Source organism: Pelophylax lessonae, assembly GCF_965119305.1.
Source record: "Pelophylax lessonae genome assembly, chromosome: 12".
Taxonomy (NCBI): Eukaryota; Metazoa; Chordata; class Amphibia; order Anura; family Ranidae; genus Pelophylax; species Pelophylax lessonae.
In genome coordinates this window covers 43,245,727-43,263,342 of record NC_138779.1, presented here as the reverse complement: position 1 = coordinate 43,263,342, position 17,616 = coordinate 43,245,727, and the positions used below count along the sequence as shown (strand labels likewise).

The 17,616-nt window shown below is 47.1% G+C and overlaps 1 protein-coding gene across 5 annotated transcripts in view; it reads left to right on the top strand.

The window, feature by feature from the left end:
* The window catches only part of NTM (neurotrimin), a 1,087,393-nt gene that overhangs the window by 867,020 nt on the left and 202,757 nt on the right, over positions 1-17,616 (top strand). For all 5 annotated transcript variants that reach the window (XM_082273444.1, XM_082273446.1, XM_082273445.1 and 2 more), the window contains one exon: positions 16,859-17,091. In XM_082273444.1, the coding sequence (XP_082129570.1) occupies positions 16,859-17,091 (233 nt within the window). The remainder of the gene's footprint in view (positions 1-16,858; positions 17,092-17,616) is intronic.

The window sequence follows — 17,616 nt, the reverse complement described above, 5'->3', positions numbered from 1 at the left end:
TAGCTATGGACACGGGTCAGCATGGGCACCCTGACCAGTCTGAGGCTACACAGCCAACTGTAATGCCCTTGTTTCTGCTTTTAATACAACAACTTCAGGTACAACATGTTTACTTGCTGCCTAATATATGCCCCCAAATTTCAGATGCCATTGTAACAAGGTAATCCAAGTTATTCAATTAACCTGTCAGTGGTCAGAAAGTTATGGCTGATGAGTGTATAGTACTATGCTGCTGTGTGTACTATTATGTTTTCTACTATCATATCATACATAAATACACTTACTTTTATATTATTATATCATGTATCACTATGCTGATTGCTCTCATGTCACATTGTGCCTTATTATATCACTTAATATTATGTTGTGTGATATTCTCCCCTGCTGTTACTTCTATCCCGCACTATTATACACCTGCTGTGTTATAGGATTATTCTGCTGACCATTGTGTAGCAGCTCATTATCACCTGGAATGTCTGCATACGTTTCTGCATTTTCGGATATTCAGGGTGTCACAGTCATGTTCATGACTCCTCTCTGTTATCTGTTGCCTTTCCAATACGTTGTACTATGCTGCAGAATGTGTGTGCTTTACAATTCCTCACTGGACTAGGCCAAGGTCAGCTCCAGCATTTATTGTTTTATGTTTATAATATTATATTTTATGTTTATAATACACAATTTTATTTCCACTTTTGGGATTTGATGGAATCTTTGATACGTGTGTAGAAATGTTTCAGCACAGATTTAGGGAGATGAGTGGGACAAATACGGCTTAGCTTGTTATTTTATATTTCCTAATGTAGGAAATAATGAGGCGCTAACAAATAGATGCAATAGATATAAAATCACAACCTCAATAAATATTGTAATAAAAAATCACCAAAAAGTGCTTGATATCTGTGCAAAAAAAAATGAATTACCTATAAATATAGGTGATAGTGCAAATATAAACTTCATAGTGAAAAAAATATATATATAAGTAAAGTGCTGATGCTCTATCCTTTGCAAGTAAACAATCCACGTGTTGTGAATAAGTGCACTAATGTTAATAAATAAATAAATATATGCTTCATGCAATCAAAAATATAAGGGAAAAAATTACTCCAATACAAAAAAAAAAGGATGAAGGTGTGAATTGTATATAGGTGAATATGTGTTAAAGCGGAGTTCCACCCAGTGAACGTTTTTTTTTTATAAAAATAAACCCTGGGACAGTCAGGGCTAGTGCATTCCACAATGGCTAGCCTCTGATCTGTCCCGGGTCGCACTTACCTGCAAGAAGAAATACTTACCTTGAAAATGTATTGTCCAGCGCTGCCATCTCAGGTGTGGGCAGCTTGAAGCCAGCGCGACCCTCTTCTGTGTCCTCTTCCGTCTTCTTCGGTCCCACGATGCACTGCACCGGCCCCGCCGTCACTTCCGGTGCCGCAGCGTCATCCCTGCACAGCTTCTGGGCATGCCCAGAAGCTGTTTTGCAAGGTATAACGGCGCCTGCACCGGAACTGACGTCGGGGCCGGTGCAGGCGCATTGATTCCTGGGAGCGATGACGTTCAGCTCCCAGGAATCATTGGAAAGCGGAAGTGACGGCGCGGTGGCCGAGGAAGGAGGAAGTGGATGGTAAGGTAAGTATATTTTCTTCTAAACGAGGTAAGTAAAAAAAAAAAAAAAAATCGCGATTATCCATTGTTTTTCAGGTGACCCGGAGCGAAAAGATGGAGGTAAGTATAATTTTAGGGTGGAACTCCACTTTAAACACAAATATAAACATAAATATGGAAGTGACACACCATGTAAAATTTACAAGACTGCAAAATTGCCAAATAAGTCCATAGGAATAAAATTATAACCGTTCCAAAGCAAGTGATCATTTCTTGTGCGTTTTCCTTGTAGCACCTTACAAGGTAGGTGCTAGGTAAATTATAGTGGGCCTTGGCTGCCAAACAGCAGGGCCATGATTTTCAGCTAGGCTGTCATGTCTCCCAGGTGTGGCTGCTGAGAGGGGAGTCTCCCCACTGGCTCCATGAGAGGATTCTCATTGGGTAGTGGAGGAAACCCAATCAGAGGCACATTCAGGCCTGCATCTACCCTAGAAGGCAGATTCTGCCGCAGAGGATTCTGGGAGTGGGTATAAGTTTGAGGGGAGCGCATGACGCAGCGTCTTTGGCGGGAAGCAGAGTCCCAGGAGGGCGAGTACGGCTGTCTCTCCTCCTGTCAGAAGGATCGGGTGTCTCGGGTGGCTTGCCTGAGAGCACAGAGAGAGAGAGAGAGAGCTGAGCTGAGCTGCAGAGAGGATCCGGTGTGCCGAGGACCAGCGGAGAAAGGGAGTCTGCAGTATGTTGGGGGTATTAGTTTTCTTTATAAGGTGGGTCTGCAGTGTGTGTGGGGTATTGATTGTCTTTATACTTTAATGTAGGTCAGTGGTATGTGGCCAGTATTGGTGCTATAAGATTAAACATATGGGCGAAACTTGTCAGATGGGCGTGACTAATGGGCAGGGATTTGAGCTGAAGCCTGTCTGTCATTTACCTTACACTGGAGTTGAATACAGTGTGCAGTGGTACCTATATGCTACACACTATTGGTGCATTTTGTTTCAGATAGTCGTCTGCTTGTTGAATTTCTGAGCTGTTATATCTGGTAGGAAACTTTTACTTTAGCGCAGCGCCTCACAGACACAATTTAGGGAGATATCTGATAAATGTTTGCCTTCCATTAGAAGTTTTTAATTCTATGAGCTCGGATTTCTGCGGTCCCCGGCGACGTGATTACTTGGACGTCAATTCATTAAAGATGGAGGTGATTTGATAAATTAGGAGATGGAGCAGCTGCCAGAGTAAAGAGAATCAGATTTAGAAAATCCCTTTTGCTCAAATGGAATCTTCCTGAATAGGAATCTGCCATTAAATGTCTTTTGCAAAAATCCAGCGAGCTCTGACAGGGAGGCGTCTCAGAAAAGCCTGAGATAGGGAATTCAGCAGTAGAATGTCATTAAGCGGCTCTCCGTCTTCCCTACCTGACACAGCGCAGATTGTGGAACATTTTGGCCACTTTGCAGAGGTAAATTCTCACAGAATGAGCCAAAAACGCTGACAGCGCTGGAAATTCACAGCCAAATAGTGCAGCAAAAAGAATTTTATGTTGTCATTATTGGACATGAAATGGTGGCTTATTCGGGTCAGTTAAGAAATGATCCGTATTCGGTCCGTGGCCCGATTTAAAGGAGGCAAACCTTTAGATTGATACGTAACCCAGGCATTAAAGGGGAACCCCACCAAGAATAAACTTTGTCAACAGTGGACAACTGAGTCTGTAAGCTTGCATCTTCCATTTCCATTCCAAAAAAAAAATGCATCTCCTCTCATCCAATACTGGTGGTTTATCCTAGTGTCAGGTACGGAGAGGCATCATTCTGGATGAGGCCCTGTCTGTACAGGATGGAAAAGGGGGCAGGAGAAGATATTTTTCTCACTGGCTCTGCAGAGGTAGTCTATGCACACTATGTTGCCAAAGTATTGGGATGCCTGCCTTTACACGCATATGAACTTTAATGGCATCCCAGTCTTAGTCCGTAGGGTTCAATATTGGGTTGGCCCACCCTTTGCAGCTATAACAGCTTCAATTCTTCTGGGAAGGCTGTCTACAAGGTTTAGAGGTGTGTATATGGGAATGTTTGACCATTCTTCCAGAAGCGCATTTGTGAGGTCAGGCACTGATGTGGACGAGAAGGCCTGGCTTGCAGTTTCCAGTCTACATCATCCCAAAGGTGTTCTATCAGGTTGAGGTTAGGACTCTGGGCAGGCAAGACAAGTCCCTCCACCCCAAACTTGTTCATTCATGTCTTTATTGACCTTTCTTTGTGTACTGGTCCAAATCATTAGGTGGAGGGGGATTATAGTGTGAGGTTGTTTTCCAGGGATTGGACTTGGTCCCTTGGTTCCAGTGAAGGGAACTCTTGGTGTCAGCATCAGTGGCGGCTGGTGATCAAAATTTTTGGGGGGGCGCAAAAAGAAAAATGTAATAGGTATTGCTTCGCGGCAAAAACGCGGTAAAAAAATTGCGTGACTTTGAGGTCATAGTACAGGCATGGCACAGGTGATGGTATAGGCATGGTACAGGCATGGCCCAGGTGAGCGTATAGGCATGGCACAGGTGATGGTATAGGCATGGCACAGGTGATGGTATAGGCATGGTACAGGCATGGCACAGGTGAGGGTATAGGCATTGCACAGGTGATGGTACAGGCATGGCACAGGTGAGGGTATAGGCATGGCACAGGTGATGGTTTAGGCATGGCACAGGTGATGGTTTAGGCATGGCACAGGTGATGGTACAGGCATGGCACAGGTGATGGTATAGGAAGGGTACAGGCATGGCACAGGTGAGCGTATAGGCATGGCACAGGTGATGGTATAGGCATGGCACAGGTGATGGTATAGGCATGGTACAGGCATGGCACAGGTGAGGGTATAGGCATGGCACAGGTGATGGTACAGGCATGGCACAGGTGAGGGTATAGGCATGGCATAGGTGATGGTTTAGGCATGGCACATGTGATGGTACAGGCATGGCACAGGTGATGGTATAGGCATGGCACAGGTGATGGTATAGGTATGGTACAGGTGAGGGTTTAGGCATGGCACAGGTGATGGTACAGACATGGCACAGGTGATGGTATAGGCATGGCACAGGTGATGGTACAGGCATGACATAGGTGATGTTTTAGGCATGGCACAGGTGATGGTACAGGCATGGCACAGGTCGGCTTCAATCACTTACCTGCTCTCCTGGGCTGCCTGCGAGACGTCCACGGCGCTGCTCCTCTCCTCTCGTCCTCTTCTTATGACGGCGGCGGGATTCCGGGAACCGTCCACGGTGCTGCTCCTCTTCTGTCTTCTTTGATGGCAGCTCTCTCGGTCTCCTGAACGGTCCGGCGGGAAGGAGATCGGGCGGTGACGGTGCGTGACTGACGCACGCACCGGCACCACCCCCATTGCGACGTCAGCAATCGGATGTCCTGGATGATGATTGGTCCAGGCTAGAGACTGGACCAATCACAGCCAGGATATCACGAAAGTGGGGGTGTCCTAGCGCTATGACCTGTGCCCAGGTTACGCCCCCAGAAGGCAGCCAATCGGCGCCTCTTCTGGGTCGTAAACCCCCCCCCCCCCCCCCCCATAGCCACCACATAGGCCGGCGAACGCAATTTTTTTTTAAAAAAAAAACTTTATTGTTCTTTTTGTAATTTTTTTTCCTTTTCTTTAGGGGGGGCAGCGCCCTGGCACCCCCTATGCACATGCCGCCACTGGTCAGCATAACTGTACCAAGACAAGGCCAGTGCACAAATAAGGTCCTTAAAAACAAGGATGAGCGTGTTTTGAGTGGAGAAACCTGACTGGTCCTGACCTCAACCTGATAGAACTGCTTTGGGATGAATTAAAGCGGAGACTGCAAGCCAGGCTTCTTGTCCAACATCAATGCCTGAACTCACAAATACACTTCTGGAAAAAAGGTCAAACAATCCCACAGACACACTCCTAAACCTTGTGGAAAGCCTTCCCAGAAGAGTTGAAGCTGTTATAGCTGCAAAAGGTGGGCCAGCTCAATATTGAACCCTGTGGACTAAGACTGGGATGCCATTAAAGTTCATGTGCATGTAAAGGCAGGCGTCCCAATACTTTTGGTAATATAGTGTATCTTTTCAGGTCTCACTCCCCCAACCAGACACATTTCTGCACCCACAGAATGAATTTGAAAAGTTGGAATTGATGTTGTATCAGGAAATATTCATTTTGAGAATTCTGCCAATTGTTGTGATGGCCACTCAGGAACTTGAGGATGAACATTCCTCAAGGCAGATTTTATATTTCATTTGATAAATGTATTCTAGTACAGTATATATTATTTTTAAATTCACTAATCACTATCAATACTTTCCATTTATTGAAGAAAAATATAGGGCTGGAAATTTGCTCCATAGTGCACTAGGGCTGGAAACTGAATCTTTAGGGTGGTAGGACTGGAAATGGAATCCAAGGGGTTGTAGGGCTAGAAATGGAACCCCCGAGGGTTGTAGGGTTGTAAATTGAACCCCGTGGGTTGTAGAGCTGTAAAAGGAACTCCGTGGGTTGTAGAGCTGGTAATGGAACCCCAAGGGTTGTAGAGCTGGAAATGGAACCCCCGAAGGGTGGTAGAGCTGGAAATGGAACCCAGAGGGTTGTAGAGCTGGAAATGGAACCCAGAGCGTTGTAGAGCTGGACATGGAACCTTAGAGGGTCGTAGAGCTGAAAATGGAACCCAGAGGGTCATAGAATTGGAAATGGACCCCAGCCCACTGTAGGCCCCTGAATGCTCTGAAGATTCTGATGTACATCCCCCTCCCTCTGTATTCGGCTGATGTTCTGCTCCAGCCATCACAGACGCATCTCTGTGAAATAATCGCTGTAGTGTTTACATCTCTCTTCACCTGGCTGTCACTCTTCTCCCTGCAGAGTCCGCTCTTCTATGAATTTTTCATCTCTTGCTGGTGTCAATCATCTGAGAGGACGAGTGCCGCTCTGTCACTCTCATCCTGAATTTTATTCTCCATGTGGTCACATTCCTGTGCTCTTCCATCCGTCTGTCTGTTCTGTCTCTCATCTTCAAATAATTGTGTTATAGTTCTCATTGAACACATAATTGGGTCTGTAGATAATAGGGAATGTTCTGGATAAATCCCTATATGTCAGCCATCCCAGCAGGAGGTTTTCCTCTCAAAAAAGTCGTTGTCCGCTTACACACCAGATTGTCGATTGCCTGGCTACCCTACATGAGGGAGTCATAGAGTTCAGATTAAAGAGTAACTCCACTGTTAAGATAAAAATATTCCTTTCTGGGTGATCTGTGTACATTGCAGGAATTTTACCAAACTTTGTTACAGATTCCTAACTTTTGTTATTCTGGAGCAATATCTGTTTTTCTGTGTCCATGTGCATGGAGAATCTGTATGGGAGCAATTTTATAATTATTAATCAGCTACTGCATTTGCAGGGCTCTAATGAGGAAATTGGCAGGATCTGCATCCCTTTAGACGTGATTTCCCTTTGCGAGTATCTCCCCGAAAATTACATTTCTCTATCGTCCATTGACAGATGCAGCTTTTATGCTTCTTAGACCATTGGGTTATGCTGCCCCCTACAGGAGTAGTACTAGGCAGGAAAAAAAACTGTTTACCACGCCTACGGGGGCTGTCCCTATAGGCATAACCCCACACACCCTGCTCTAGCATACCAGTTTGTTTCTGCCTAGTGACAGAGTAGGACCTAGGTTTCCTGCTGAGACTTCAGTCTCAGTTTTTTTTATTCTTTTAAGAATATTTTGACTCACTTCTGCTAGTTAGTGTTCAGGGGGATTCCTCCTGGTGAACTACAAGAAATAGCCGGCTGAGGTTTCGCACTGGATAATCTAGGTTCTTAAGGTCTCCCAGCCTGGCATACGAGAGTGAGCAGGTTATAGTCCCGCACTAGGCCTCGCCACGACAGAGCCCCATTTTGGATGGGGACGAGCCTGCAAGTGGATGTCTCGCTGGGACGCGATGACCTGGAACGCCCTGAGTCGCAGCGTACCTCTTGGCTGGCAGCACCCCCACTCCAGGTGGGAGGTGGTCTGTCCGGAGCGGAGCCCACCGATCCAAGGTGAAGAGTAAATGCAGCCCCCCCATATCCCTTTGTGGTCTTGGGGGGGAAACATGGGCCCACTCCTGGGGATGCTAGGACCTAGTACTTCCTAAAAGATCCCCCTTGCCTGTCAGGATACCTGGCCCTGTGCCCTGCCCCCGGCCCCTGCCCTTATTGCGTTTTTCACCTGGGGGGAGCTATTGCTGCGGTGCCTGGCATCTGGGGGGGGGTGAAAATGGTACCTTCAATTGGCCTCCAATTTGGGGTTCCTTTCACATTCTATCCAGGCTGATGTCATATCCTGTGACTTTCACTTTCCTGCTGCACAGATCGGCTGTGGAGGTTTCTCAGAGAGGTGGTAAAGTTCTGGGGTCTCTGTGGGCATGTCCCTGCGCACACTGCTATCTGTATACTGCTGTTGGCTTTGTTGCTCCAAAAGGGGATTGCGATCCTGGGATATCTGGACTATCTCCTATTGAGAGTGGACTCTCACTCGGCTCTGTTGGGCGACCTGTCAATTACAGTTCAGACCCTTCAGAAATTCGGGTGAAGGCTGACACCTTCAGTGAGGTTGGATTATCTGGGGCTGACTCTAGATTCCGCCTTGGCGAGGGACTTTCGAACCCTGAATAAACTTCAGAAGTTGCAGGAAGCAATCCGATTGCTGTTGGTCACCGATCTGTCCTCACTAGGGACTTGCATGAGAGCCCTGGGTCTGATGGTATTAGCCTTTGAGGCAGTTCCGTTTGCTCAGTCTCACTCGAGATCCCTGCAAAAGGAGATTCTTGCAAAGTGATACACTTGAGCCGACTCTCGAGGTCTGCTCTATCCTGGTGGATCCAGTCGCCTGCATTGTGTCAGGGCAAGTCCTCCCTACCACTGTTTTGGATGGTGGTCACCACGGATGCCAGCCTGTCAGGCTGGGGTGGAGTGCTGGGGAAGCTCTGTGCACAGGGGACCTGGTCAACAGAGGAGTCTTCCTTACTGATCAATATTCTGGAGCTCAGAGCAATCAAGCTTTGCCTGATCCACTGGACGAATCGGCTACGCGTTTCGATGGCTCGGATCCAATCGGACAATGCCACGGCTGTGGCTTACATCAATCATCAAGGGGACACCAAGGAGATGGCCGAGATTCTGGTTTGGGTGGAAGACAATGTCCCGGCTCCTTCCGCAGTCCACATTCCAGGTGTGGAGAATTGGCAAGCGGATTACCTGTGTTGTTAGATGATGGATCAAGGGCAATGGTCCCTTTATCCAGAGGTGTTTCATCTCCTATATGTCTGGTGGGGAACTCCGGAGGTAGACCTGTTGCATCTTGCCTCAACAAAAAAGTCCAGAGGTTTGTGGCCAGGTCTCGGGGTCCTCTGGCCAACGTCACAGATGCCTTGGTGGCTCCTTGGAGCCAGTATCGGCTGATCTATGCCTTCCCTCCGATAAAACTCTTGGCAAGGCTTCTCCGCAGGTTGGCAGTGGAAGGAATTCCGATCATTCTGGTGGCCCTGGACTGGCCTTGTCAGTCTTGGTATGCAGACCTAGTAAAATTGGCCGTCGATCCTCTGTGGAGACTTCCTCTGAGGGAGGATCTGCTGTCCCAGGGACCGATCTTCCATCCTGCTTTACGGTCGCTGGCTTTAACGGTATGGCTGTTGAAGGGCAGGTGTTGAGAGATAGGGGTCTCTCTGAATCTGTGATTCCTACCCTGTTGAAGGCTTGGAAGACGACTTTTAGGCATCATATGTGGAAATCGTACATTTCATGGTGTGAATCGCTGAAGCTGCACCCTTGCTTGTTTTCTATAGCTAGGGTTTTGGCCTTTTTACAAAAAGGGGTTGAGCAGCGAGGTTGGCCTTGGGCCCTATCAAGGGGCAAGTGTCGGCTTTGGCTATTTACTTCCAATGTCCATTGGCTGCTAATGTCTTGATTCACACTTTTATTCAGGGTATGCATCATCTGGCTTCCCCAAGAGGATCCCCGTTGCCTCCGTGGGATCTCAATCTGGTTTTGTATCTTTTTCAAAAGCTTCCTTTTGAGAACATTAGAGAGATTTCTTTGCTTTCTTTATCCCAGAAGTTTGCCTTTCTGATGGCAGTTACTTCTGCCAGCAGAGTGTCTGAGTTGGCGACGCTGTCCTTTCATTCTCCTTATTTGGTCACATAGATAAGTGGTACTCCGACCTAATCCGTCTTTCTCTAGCGCTCATTGACAGACGTAGTCCTCGGTGATACACCACCTTCGGGTTATGTTGCCTCCACAGGAGCAGGACTAGACAGGAAATTAAAAAGCTCTGGCCACACCCCAGGGGCAGTCCCAGAGGGTATATCCTCTCTCTCTCTGCCTCAGCAAATCAGTTATTTTCTGTCTAGTTAGGAGTAAGGACCTAGATACCTTGCTGGGATCTTAGGTCCTGGCAAGAATTTTTTCTTAAAGGATTTTTTTAGACAGCTTTTTTTCTCCAGTGTTCCTGTGAGATCTTCAAGAAAGAAAGCTGAACTGGGCGACGGGCTGGATGTTGAGATCCGGTGGTCACCCCAGTTCAGCCTACGAGCGCGTGCGGGCCATAGCTCCGCGCTGGGTCGGCCGCGACAAAGTCCCATTAAAGGACTGTCCACGCGAGTTAAACGTCTCGCTGAAACGCCAAAGACCATGAGTCACGGCGTCCGTATCGGTCGACAGCCCTCCCGCCCCGGTGGAGAGGGGTACTGTCAGGAGTTGGTGCCCGCCTGGTTCCGGTATGGTGAGTAGTATGTTCCCCCTTTCCCCCTGACGGGTTTTGTGGTGAACGCGGGCCCCTCTCTGTATGGTAAGATAGAGTCCCTTTCTATCCTACAACATGACACAGATCCTCCTACTTTGAGTGTGATTTTATGTGTGCAAAAAGCCAGGAGGCTTGGTTTGGGAGCTAACAATCTAATTGTATACATGTTTTAAAGATGTAATCTGTGGCATTCTGGGAATCTTATGGGTTAAGAATAAGCTACCTACCAGTCAGAAGCCACGGACATGTAGACTGCCTTCCTAATCAGATCTCCAGCTATTAGCAGGCCTCCCGAACGGCCATGCGGTCCGCCAGGGCCGGTACCGCCAACCACGCCATATCCCCATGCAGTGAGAGTGTTGTGTGCCCTGCAGCACACCGCTATTCAGTACGGGCCGCCGCCATTTTTTTTGCTGGATCGCACGAGCCGCCATTTTGGCGTAGCCTCGTGTCTCCAGCATGGGGGCGGCCATGTTTGAGGTGATCCAAACACCTCGTGGAGCTTGGGGGAGGCGCCGGAAGGCGTACAGAGGGGCGGAGCCGCCTCCTTTCTTCCTGGGCAGCCAGCCAAAAGACTTCCTGTTTGTTAAGACAGCGCTGTAACCTGTTGCAGTTAAACTCTGAGCATCAAGTGGTGAGCCTGGGGGTCTATCTCTCTCTCTCGATCGATAGGGATCCCTAGCAGGTAACACTAAGGGGCTTTTGTGGCGCTGGGGGTCGAAAAAAAAAAAAAAAAAAAAAAAAAGTTTTATTTTTGAATTATATTATCCAGGAAGTAACTGGAGTTATCATGGACCCTGCCACACATATTCCCCCACCTGTTTCCCTCGAGGGGGCCACGGGACCCGCCGGTGCACAGAGTATAGAGTCATTTACAGCAATTTTGGAGTCTATGGTGGCTCGGGTGGAGGCGGCCTGTCAGGGACGGGGGTCAAGGAAGCGACCCCCGCCTACCCCTATACCATCTGACACCTCTGACTCAGATTCAGAGGTGGTCACGGCAGTTGCAGGTTCCTCTGCAAGGGCTGTTATCCCAGGTAAAGCCCCCTCAGACAGTGAGGAGGACGCTTCTTCTCCTGCTATTATTCAGGAAGAAGCATTGGTGGACGCACTAGTTGTGGCAGTGCAGGAAACCTTAAAACTTGAGGCTTTACCGGCAGAGGCAACTGAAACAGAGATTCCTTTTGGTACTAATAAGCCCATCAAGACGATGAAGGCTTTTCCTGTACCTAAATGTTTCGGTAATCAGATTAAAGGAGAATGGGAGCATTCTAAACGTACCTTTACTATTTCCAAGCGTATTGCTAGACGCTATCCGTTTGAGGAATCCATCATTAAGAAATGGACGGTACCACCAGTCGTGGATCCGCCTATTTCCAGGCTGAATAAAGCCACGGTTATTCCAGTGGAGGACACTTCGTCCTTTAAGGATCCGGTGGATCGAAAGATGGAAGCAGAGTCCCGCACCATCTTCTCTCTGATAGGGTCAGCTTTTAGACCAGTAATTGTTATTGGTCTAGTTTCCCAGACACTTACGGAATGGGCGAAAATGGTACGCCAAGATCTTAGGGGAAAAGATATTCCCCAGGAGACATCTGATTTGATGGAACAGATTATACAAGGGCTACAGTTTATCTGTGACGCAGCCTTGGACACTACTCCCTTATTAGGGCATGCATCTAAGACAGCGGTGATCCTCAGACGTGTGCTGTGGTTAAAATGCTGGTCAGCTGACCTAGGTTCCAAGAAGACCTTGACAAATCTCCCCTTTCAGGGGAATCGTCTATTTGGGGCCAACCTAGATGAAATCATTAAGGATGCCACTGGGGGCAAGAGCACTTTTTTGCCACAGGCTGCTAAAGCTAAGGGACCTCGCAACAAGCGAGGACCTTTCTTTACCGCCCATAAAGGGCGCCCGGCTGGTACTAGCGGGAAAGGCAAGACTCCTCCAGGAGGGTTCAAGAAGGGCTGGTCGGACAAGCAGAGGACCAACCCAGCCAAACCCGAAGCAAAGGAGTACACAGCCTGAAGGTGCGCCCCCACCCGGTTTCAGGGTGGGGGGACGTTTTCACCGGTATTCAGGACATTAGATCGAGCATCAACCACTACTACCGGTGCGATTCTTCCCTTCCAACATTTAAGTACTACAGGAAGCGGTAATTACCGTTCCCTGAATAGATCTTTTCCTTTTCCTTTACCTTTTCCTAAGATTAGTCCCGATACCTCACAGGAATCGGATCTGGTTGACCAGATAGGCCAAGTAGCCTCTAGTCGGGTGACTTCGGTCCCTGAGGTTCAACCAGAAAAGATCACCTTTCCTGATAACTATCAGGTATCTGATAAATGTGTGGGAACAGAAAACGACCAGACTTTCTCGGATGGTCGGGGCCAGATACCTCTAGGGACGCCTGGTTCAGATCCAATCAGCGCCAGTGGTCCTAGAAATTCTAGGCTGGCCTCCTCAAGCCGGCCTGGCCGACTTGGACATGTTAGTCGTAGACGTTCCGTGAGAACTTCGTCTCAGGGAGTGTCTGTGGTCTCAAGGACCAATTTACCATCATGCTTTACAGTCGCTGGGTTTAATGGCCTGGCCATTGAGACCCAAGTACTGAAGGACAGAGGTTTGTCAGCTTCAGTCATTCCTACCCTTATTAAAGCAAGGAAAGCGACTTCCAGCAAAGTCTATTATCACACATGGAAAACTTATATTGCGTGGTGCGAATCTTTAGGATTTCCTCCACGTACCTATTCGGTGTCTCGAATATTGGCCTTTTTGCAACAAGGGGTTGAGCAGAAGCTAGCCTTGAGCACCATCAAGGGTCAAGTTTCAGCATTAGCAATCTTCTTTCAGAAGCCTTTAGCTACCAAATCCTTGGTGCGGAATTTCATCCAGGGGGTGCGGCACCTGGCTCCTCCAGTCCGCGCGCCCTTACCGCCTTGGGATCTTAATTTGGTTTTGTCGGTTCTACAGAAACCTCCTTTTGAAAACATCAGGGAGATTCCCTTGCTTACTTTATCCCAGAAAGTGGCCTTCTTGGTGGCTATTACTTCTGCTCGCAGGGTGTCAGAACTGGCTGCATTATCATGCCAGTCCCCATACCTAGTGATTCATAGGGATAAGGTAGTACTTCATCCTAAGCCATCTTTTCTTCCCAAGGTGGTTTCAGATTTTCATCTGAATGAAGATATTGTACTACCTTCCTTGTGTCCTCAGCCCAAGCATCATCGGGAACATGCGATGCATTCCTTAGATGTGGTTCGGGCAATCAGGGTATACCTGAAAGCTACGGAATCATTCCGTAAGACGGATTCACTTTTTGTGATCACGGATGGCCCCAGAAAGGGTTTGCCTGCATCTGCCGCGACCATTGCCAAATGGATTAGACAAACGGTGGTACAGGCTTATTCTATTAAGGGTCAGAGTCCTCCGTTCCCTGTTAGGGCGCACTCCACTCGAGCGCTCAGTACTTCCTGGGCCTTTCGCCATCAGGCGTCAGTGGTCCAGGTATGTAAGGCGGCCACCTGGTCGTCGGTACATACCTTTACAAAGTTCTATAAAATTGATGTGACGGCATCGGCGGATGCCTCATTTGGCCAAAAGGTTTTGCAGGCCGCAATTTGAGGAGACCGGGGGTCTACCTCGAGGGTTTTTTTCTGTTTGAAAAAAAAAAAAAAAAAAAAATTGTTTTCTCTTTTTTTGTTGAGTCTCATCATTAAGGATGAGCATTGTAAACTTCTAGTTGGCACCGGTTGGGCCTTCTAGATTCGGATTTGATTTCCATTTTCCCACCCCTCAGTTGTGATACTGCTCTGGGACGTCCCGAAGGTGGTGTATCACCGAGGACTACGTCTGTCAATGAGCGCTAGAGAAAAATGGATTTTTGTAAAATCTTACCGTAAAATCCTTTTCTCTTAGCTCATTGACAGACGTAGTCCCCGCCCCTCTGTTTTTTTGAGTTGGGTTAAAATCTCTAAAGACTGCTTTTTCACATAACTGATTTGCTGAGGCAGAGAGAGAGAGAGGATATACCCTCTGGGACTGCCCCTGGGGTGTGGCCAGAGCTTTTTAATTTCCTGTCTAGTCCTGCTCCTGTGGAGGCAACATAACCCGAAGGTGGTGTATCACCGAGGACTACGTCTGTCAATGAGCTAAGAGAAAAGGATTTTACGGTAAGATTTTACAAAAATCCATTTTTTCTCCCTAAGGTGGTGTCTGATTTCCATCTAATGAAGACATTGTGTTGCCTTCACTCTGTCCTAAGCATCCCAAGGAAATTGCTTTGCACTCTGGATGTGGTTCGGGCGATCAGGGTTTACCTGACGGTCACTGAGTCTTTTAGGAGATCAGATGCTTTTTTGTCCTTACCGAGGGATCTTGTAAAGGTTTGGGTGTGTCTGCTGCGACTATATCCAGATGGATTAGGCAGACGGTTATTCAGGCTTATTCATTGAAGGGTCAGGTTCCTCCTTTCCCCGTGAAGGCGCATTCTACTAGAGCGCTGAGTGCCTCTTGGGCTTTTCGCCATCAGGCCTCAGTAGTGCACGTTTGTAAGGCGGTGACTTGGTCGTATATCACAATTACAAAATTCTAAGAGGTAGATTTGTTGGCATCTTCGGATGCATCCTTTGGCTGCCAGGTTTTGCAGGCTGCTGTTTAAAGAGACTCGTTTGTTTCTCTTTAGGGGGGTTTTCTTTCATTCGTGAGCTCCTGTTGTTTCTGGATAAGCTTCATGTTACCCAGTTGGCTAAGTTTAGCCTTTGGAGTTTACGTTAACTATTTGGTTTGTGTTCTTCCCACCCCTCATGCCTACACTGCTTTGGGACGTCCCAATAGTCTAAGAAGCATAAGGGCTTCAGAGAAAAGGATTTTACGGTAAGTTCTTCCAAAAATCCAGTTTTCTCTATCGTCAATTGACAGACCCAGCACCTGCCCCTCTGATATGGGGATGGTTTGTGTCTTCTTATCACAGCTTGCAACAAAACTGGTATGCTGGAGCAGGGTGTGTGGGGTTATGCCTATAGGGACAGCCCCTGTAGGTGTGTTAAACAGTTTTTTTTTTTTCCTACCTAGTACTACTCCTGTAGGGGGCAGCATAACCCAAAGGTCTAAGAAGCATAAGAGCTGCGTCTGTCAATGGACTTCAGAGAAAAAGATTTTACAGTAAGTTCTTACAAAAATCCAGTTTTTTGTTGCAGGGGGTGCTCAAACCTTGACTTCTGGGAAAATCAGTTAGCCAATTAAACAAGTAGGAACTGACATTTTTGGTGGTGTCCTGTACGCAATCTGCATACAGAACACCTCCAGGTAGCCATATTGCATTGCATTTTACAGAAAATTACAGCGCTGCAGACTGAAAATGAAAAGTAATTTTTAAAAACATGTAATTACAATATGACTTGTGGAGCAATTGTATACACAATTTTTTTTTTTTATTTGCTAATTTTTTTCCCCACAAAAGGGGAGTCACCCTTTTCTTTTTTTTTTGGGGGGGGGGGTACATTTTTTGTATTGGTATTTTTGATATTACAAAAACAAAACCAAACACAATTGGCGACCACTCAACAACTGTCGCCGTGGACTTAAGGCACAGATAGGTTCCTATTTATAATAACAGAGACCAACTATATACTAATAAGTAAGTAAGAGTAACAAGTACCCCACCCCCCCCCCCCCCCTTCCCAACCCGTGGGGTTACCCTTCAAACACACCATCGCTCTATAGACTGCACACAGCACTGACATTTTAGAAGAATAGTGGCGGATCGGCTAAACACTTGCAGCACTTGGTAGGGTACATCTCTGAGTGTGTCATCCCACTGTAAGTGTTTAACTGAACCTTTATTATTTTACAATATTTTAACTACATGGAACTTTGAACAGTCTTCATGAAACGGTTACTTTGCTCAGTATTATTCACAGTGTTGTTCAGTATATGATGGCAACAAAATGCCTGTGGTAGTTGGAGGCTGATCAATGGGTGTCAGCAGTACAGGAATCAGAGACTGAATATTTCTGTGACTGTCAGGAGAACTGTGTGTGCTGCCTGTAGCAACCATTCAGATTAATCATTTAATTTTCCACCCCGGCCACAAACATATAGGAAAGAATTTGGCTGTTGTGGCAGCACAGACAGTTTTTCTTGCAAAGACGAGAGGTGAAGCTCAATGTGATCATTACTCCATCTTGGTATTATCATGTAACTGCCAGTAGTAGGGTGTAGATGAATAATGTGTAACAAAGTCAGTTACATTGTAAATTGTATAATAGTTTGTGTTGTCCATCATGCTGTCCTATGTTCCTCCACTGTTGATATGTCGGATGACCTGCATAAACTGCTCAGTGAGATATATTTTGTGGCCTGGCTCAGTTGTGTGTTCTGCGCTTTGTCCATGGTAAGGACTCTCCATCATACATTCTCACTCATTCTCCCTCCTGTCTCCACAGGTGCGCGGTGGACAATCGAGTGACGCGAGTGGCCTGGCTGAACCGCAGCACCATTTTATACACCGGCAACGACAAGTGGTCCATAGACCCCCGTGTGGTTCTGATAGCCAACACTAAGACCCTTTACAGCATCGAAATCCAGAATGTGGACATCTATGACGAGGGACCATACACCTGCTCAGTCCAGACAGACAATCACCCCAAAACCTCCCGTGTACACCTCATCGTCCAAGGTAAGCTGGTCTGCTCTTTTGATGTTGCACAGTTGGTGATCTTGGTTGCTGATGATGGGCCAGGTGTATGGGGTTTGTCTGTGCTTCGAACTGCAGGGGGAGAATTTAGCACTTAATCTCTCTTGTATTGTAACTGAAAAAAGTGATGACATTTTGTTTCTTATGCATGCACAGGCTCTTGAAGTAGCACAGGTGTGCACAGACCTTATTTCTGATGCATACATGCCTTGAAGAATCTGTGACATCATATCTGATATGTTTCAGTTACACCTTATCAGTTAACCCGTTTCCACATATTGCATAGTGGCTAAGTGGTTAGCACTTCTGCCTAGCAGAACTAGGGTCACCGTTTCGAATCTCAACCATCACAACACTACCTGCCTGGAGTTTGCATGTTCTCCCTGTGCCTGTGTGGGTTTCCTCCCATACTCCAAAGACATGCTGGGAGGTTAGTTGGCTCCTGTCTAAATTGCTCCCAGTATGTGTATGTATGAACGTGAGTCAGGGACCTTAGATTGTAAGGTC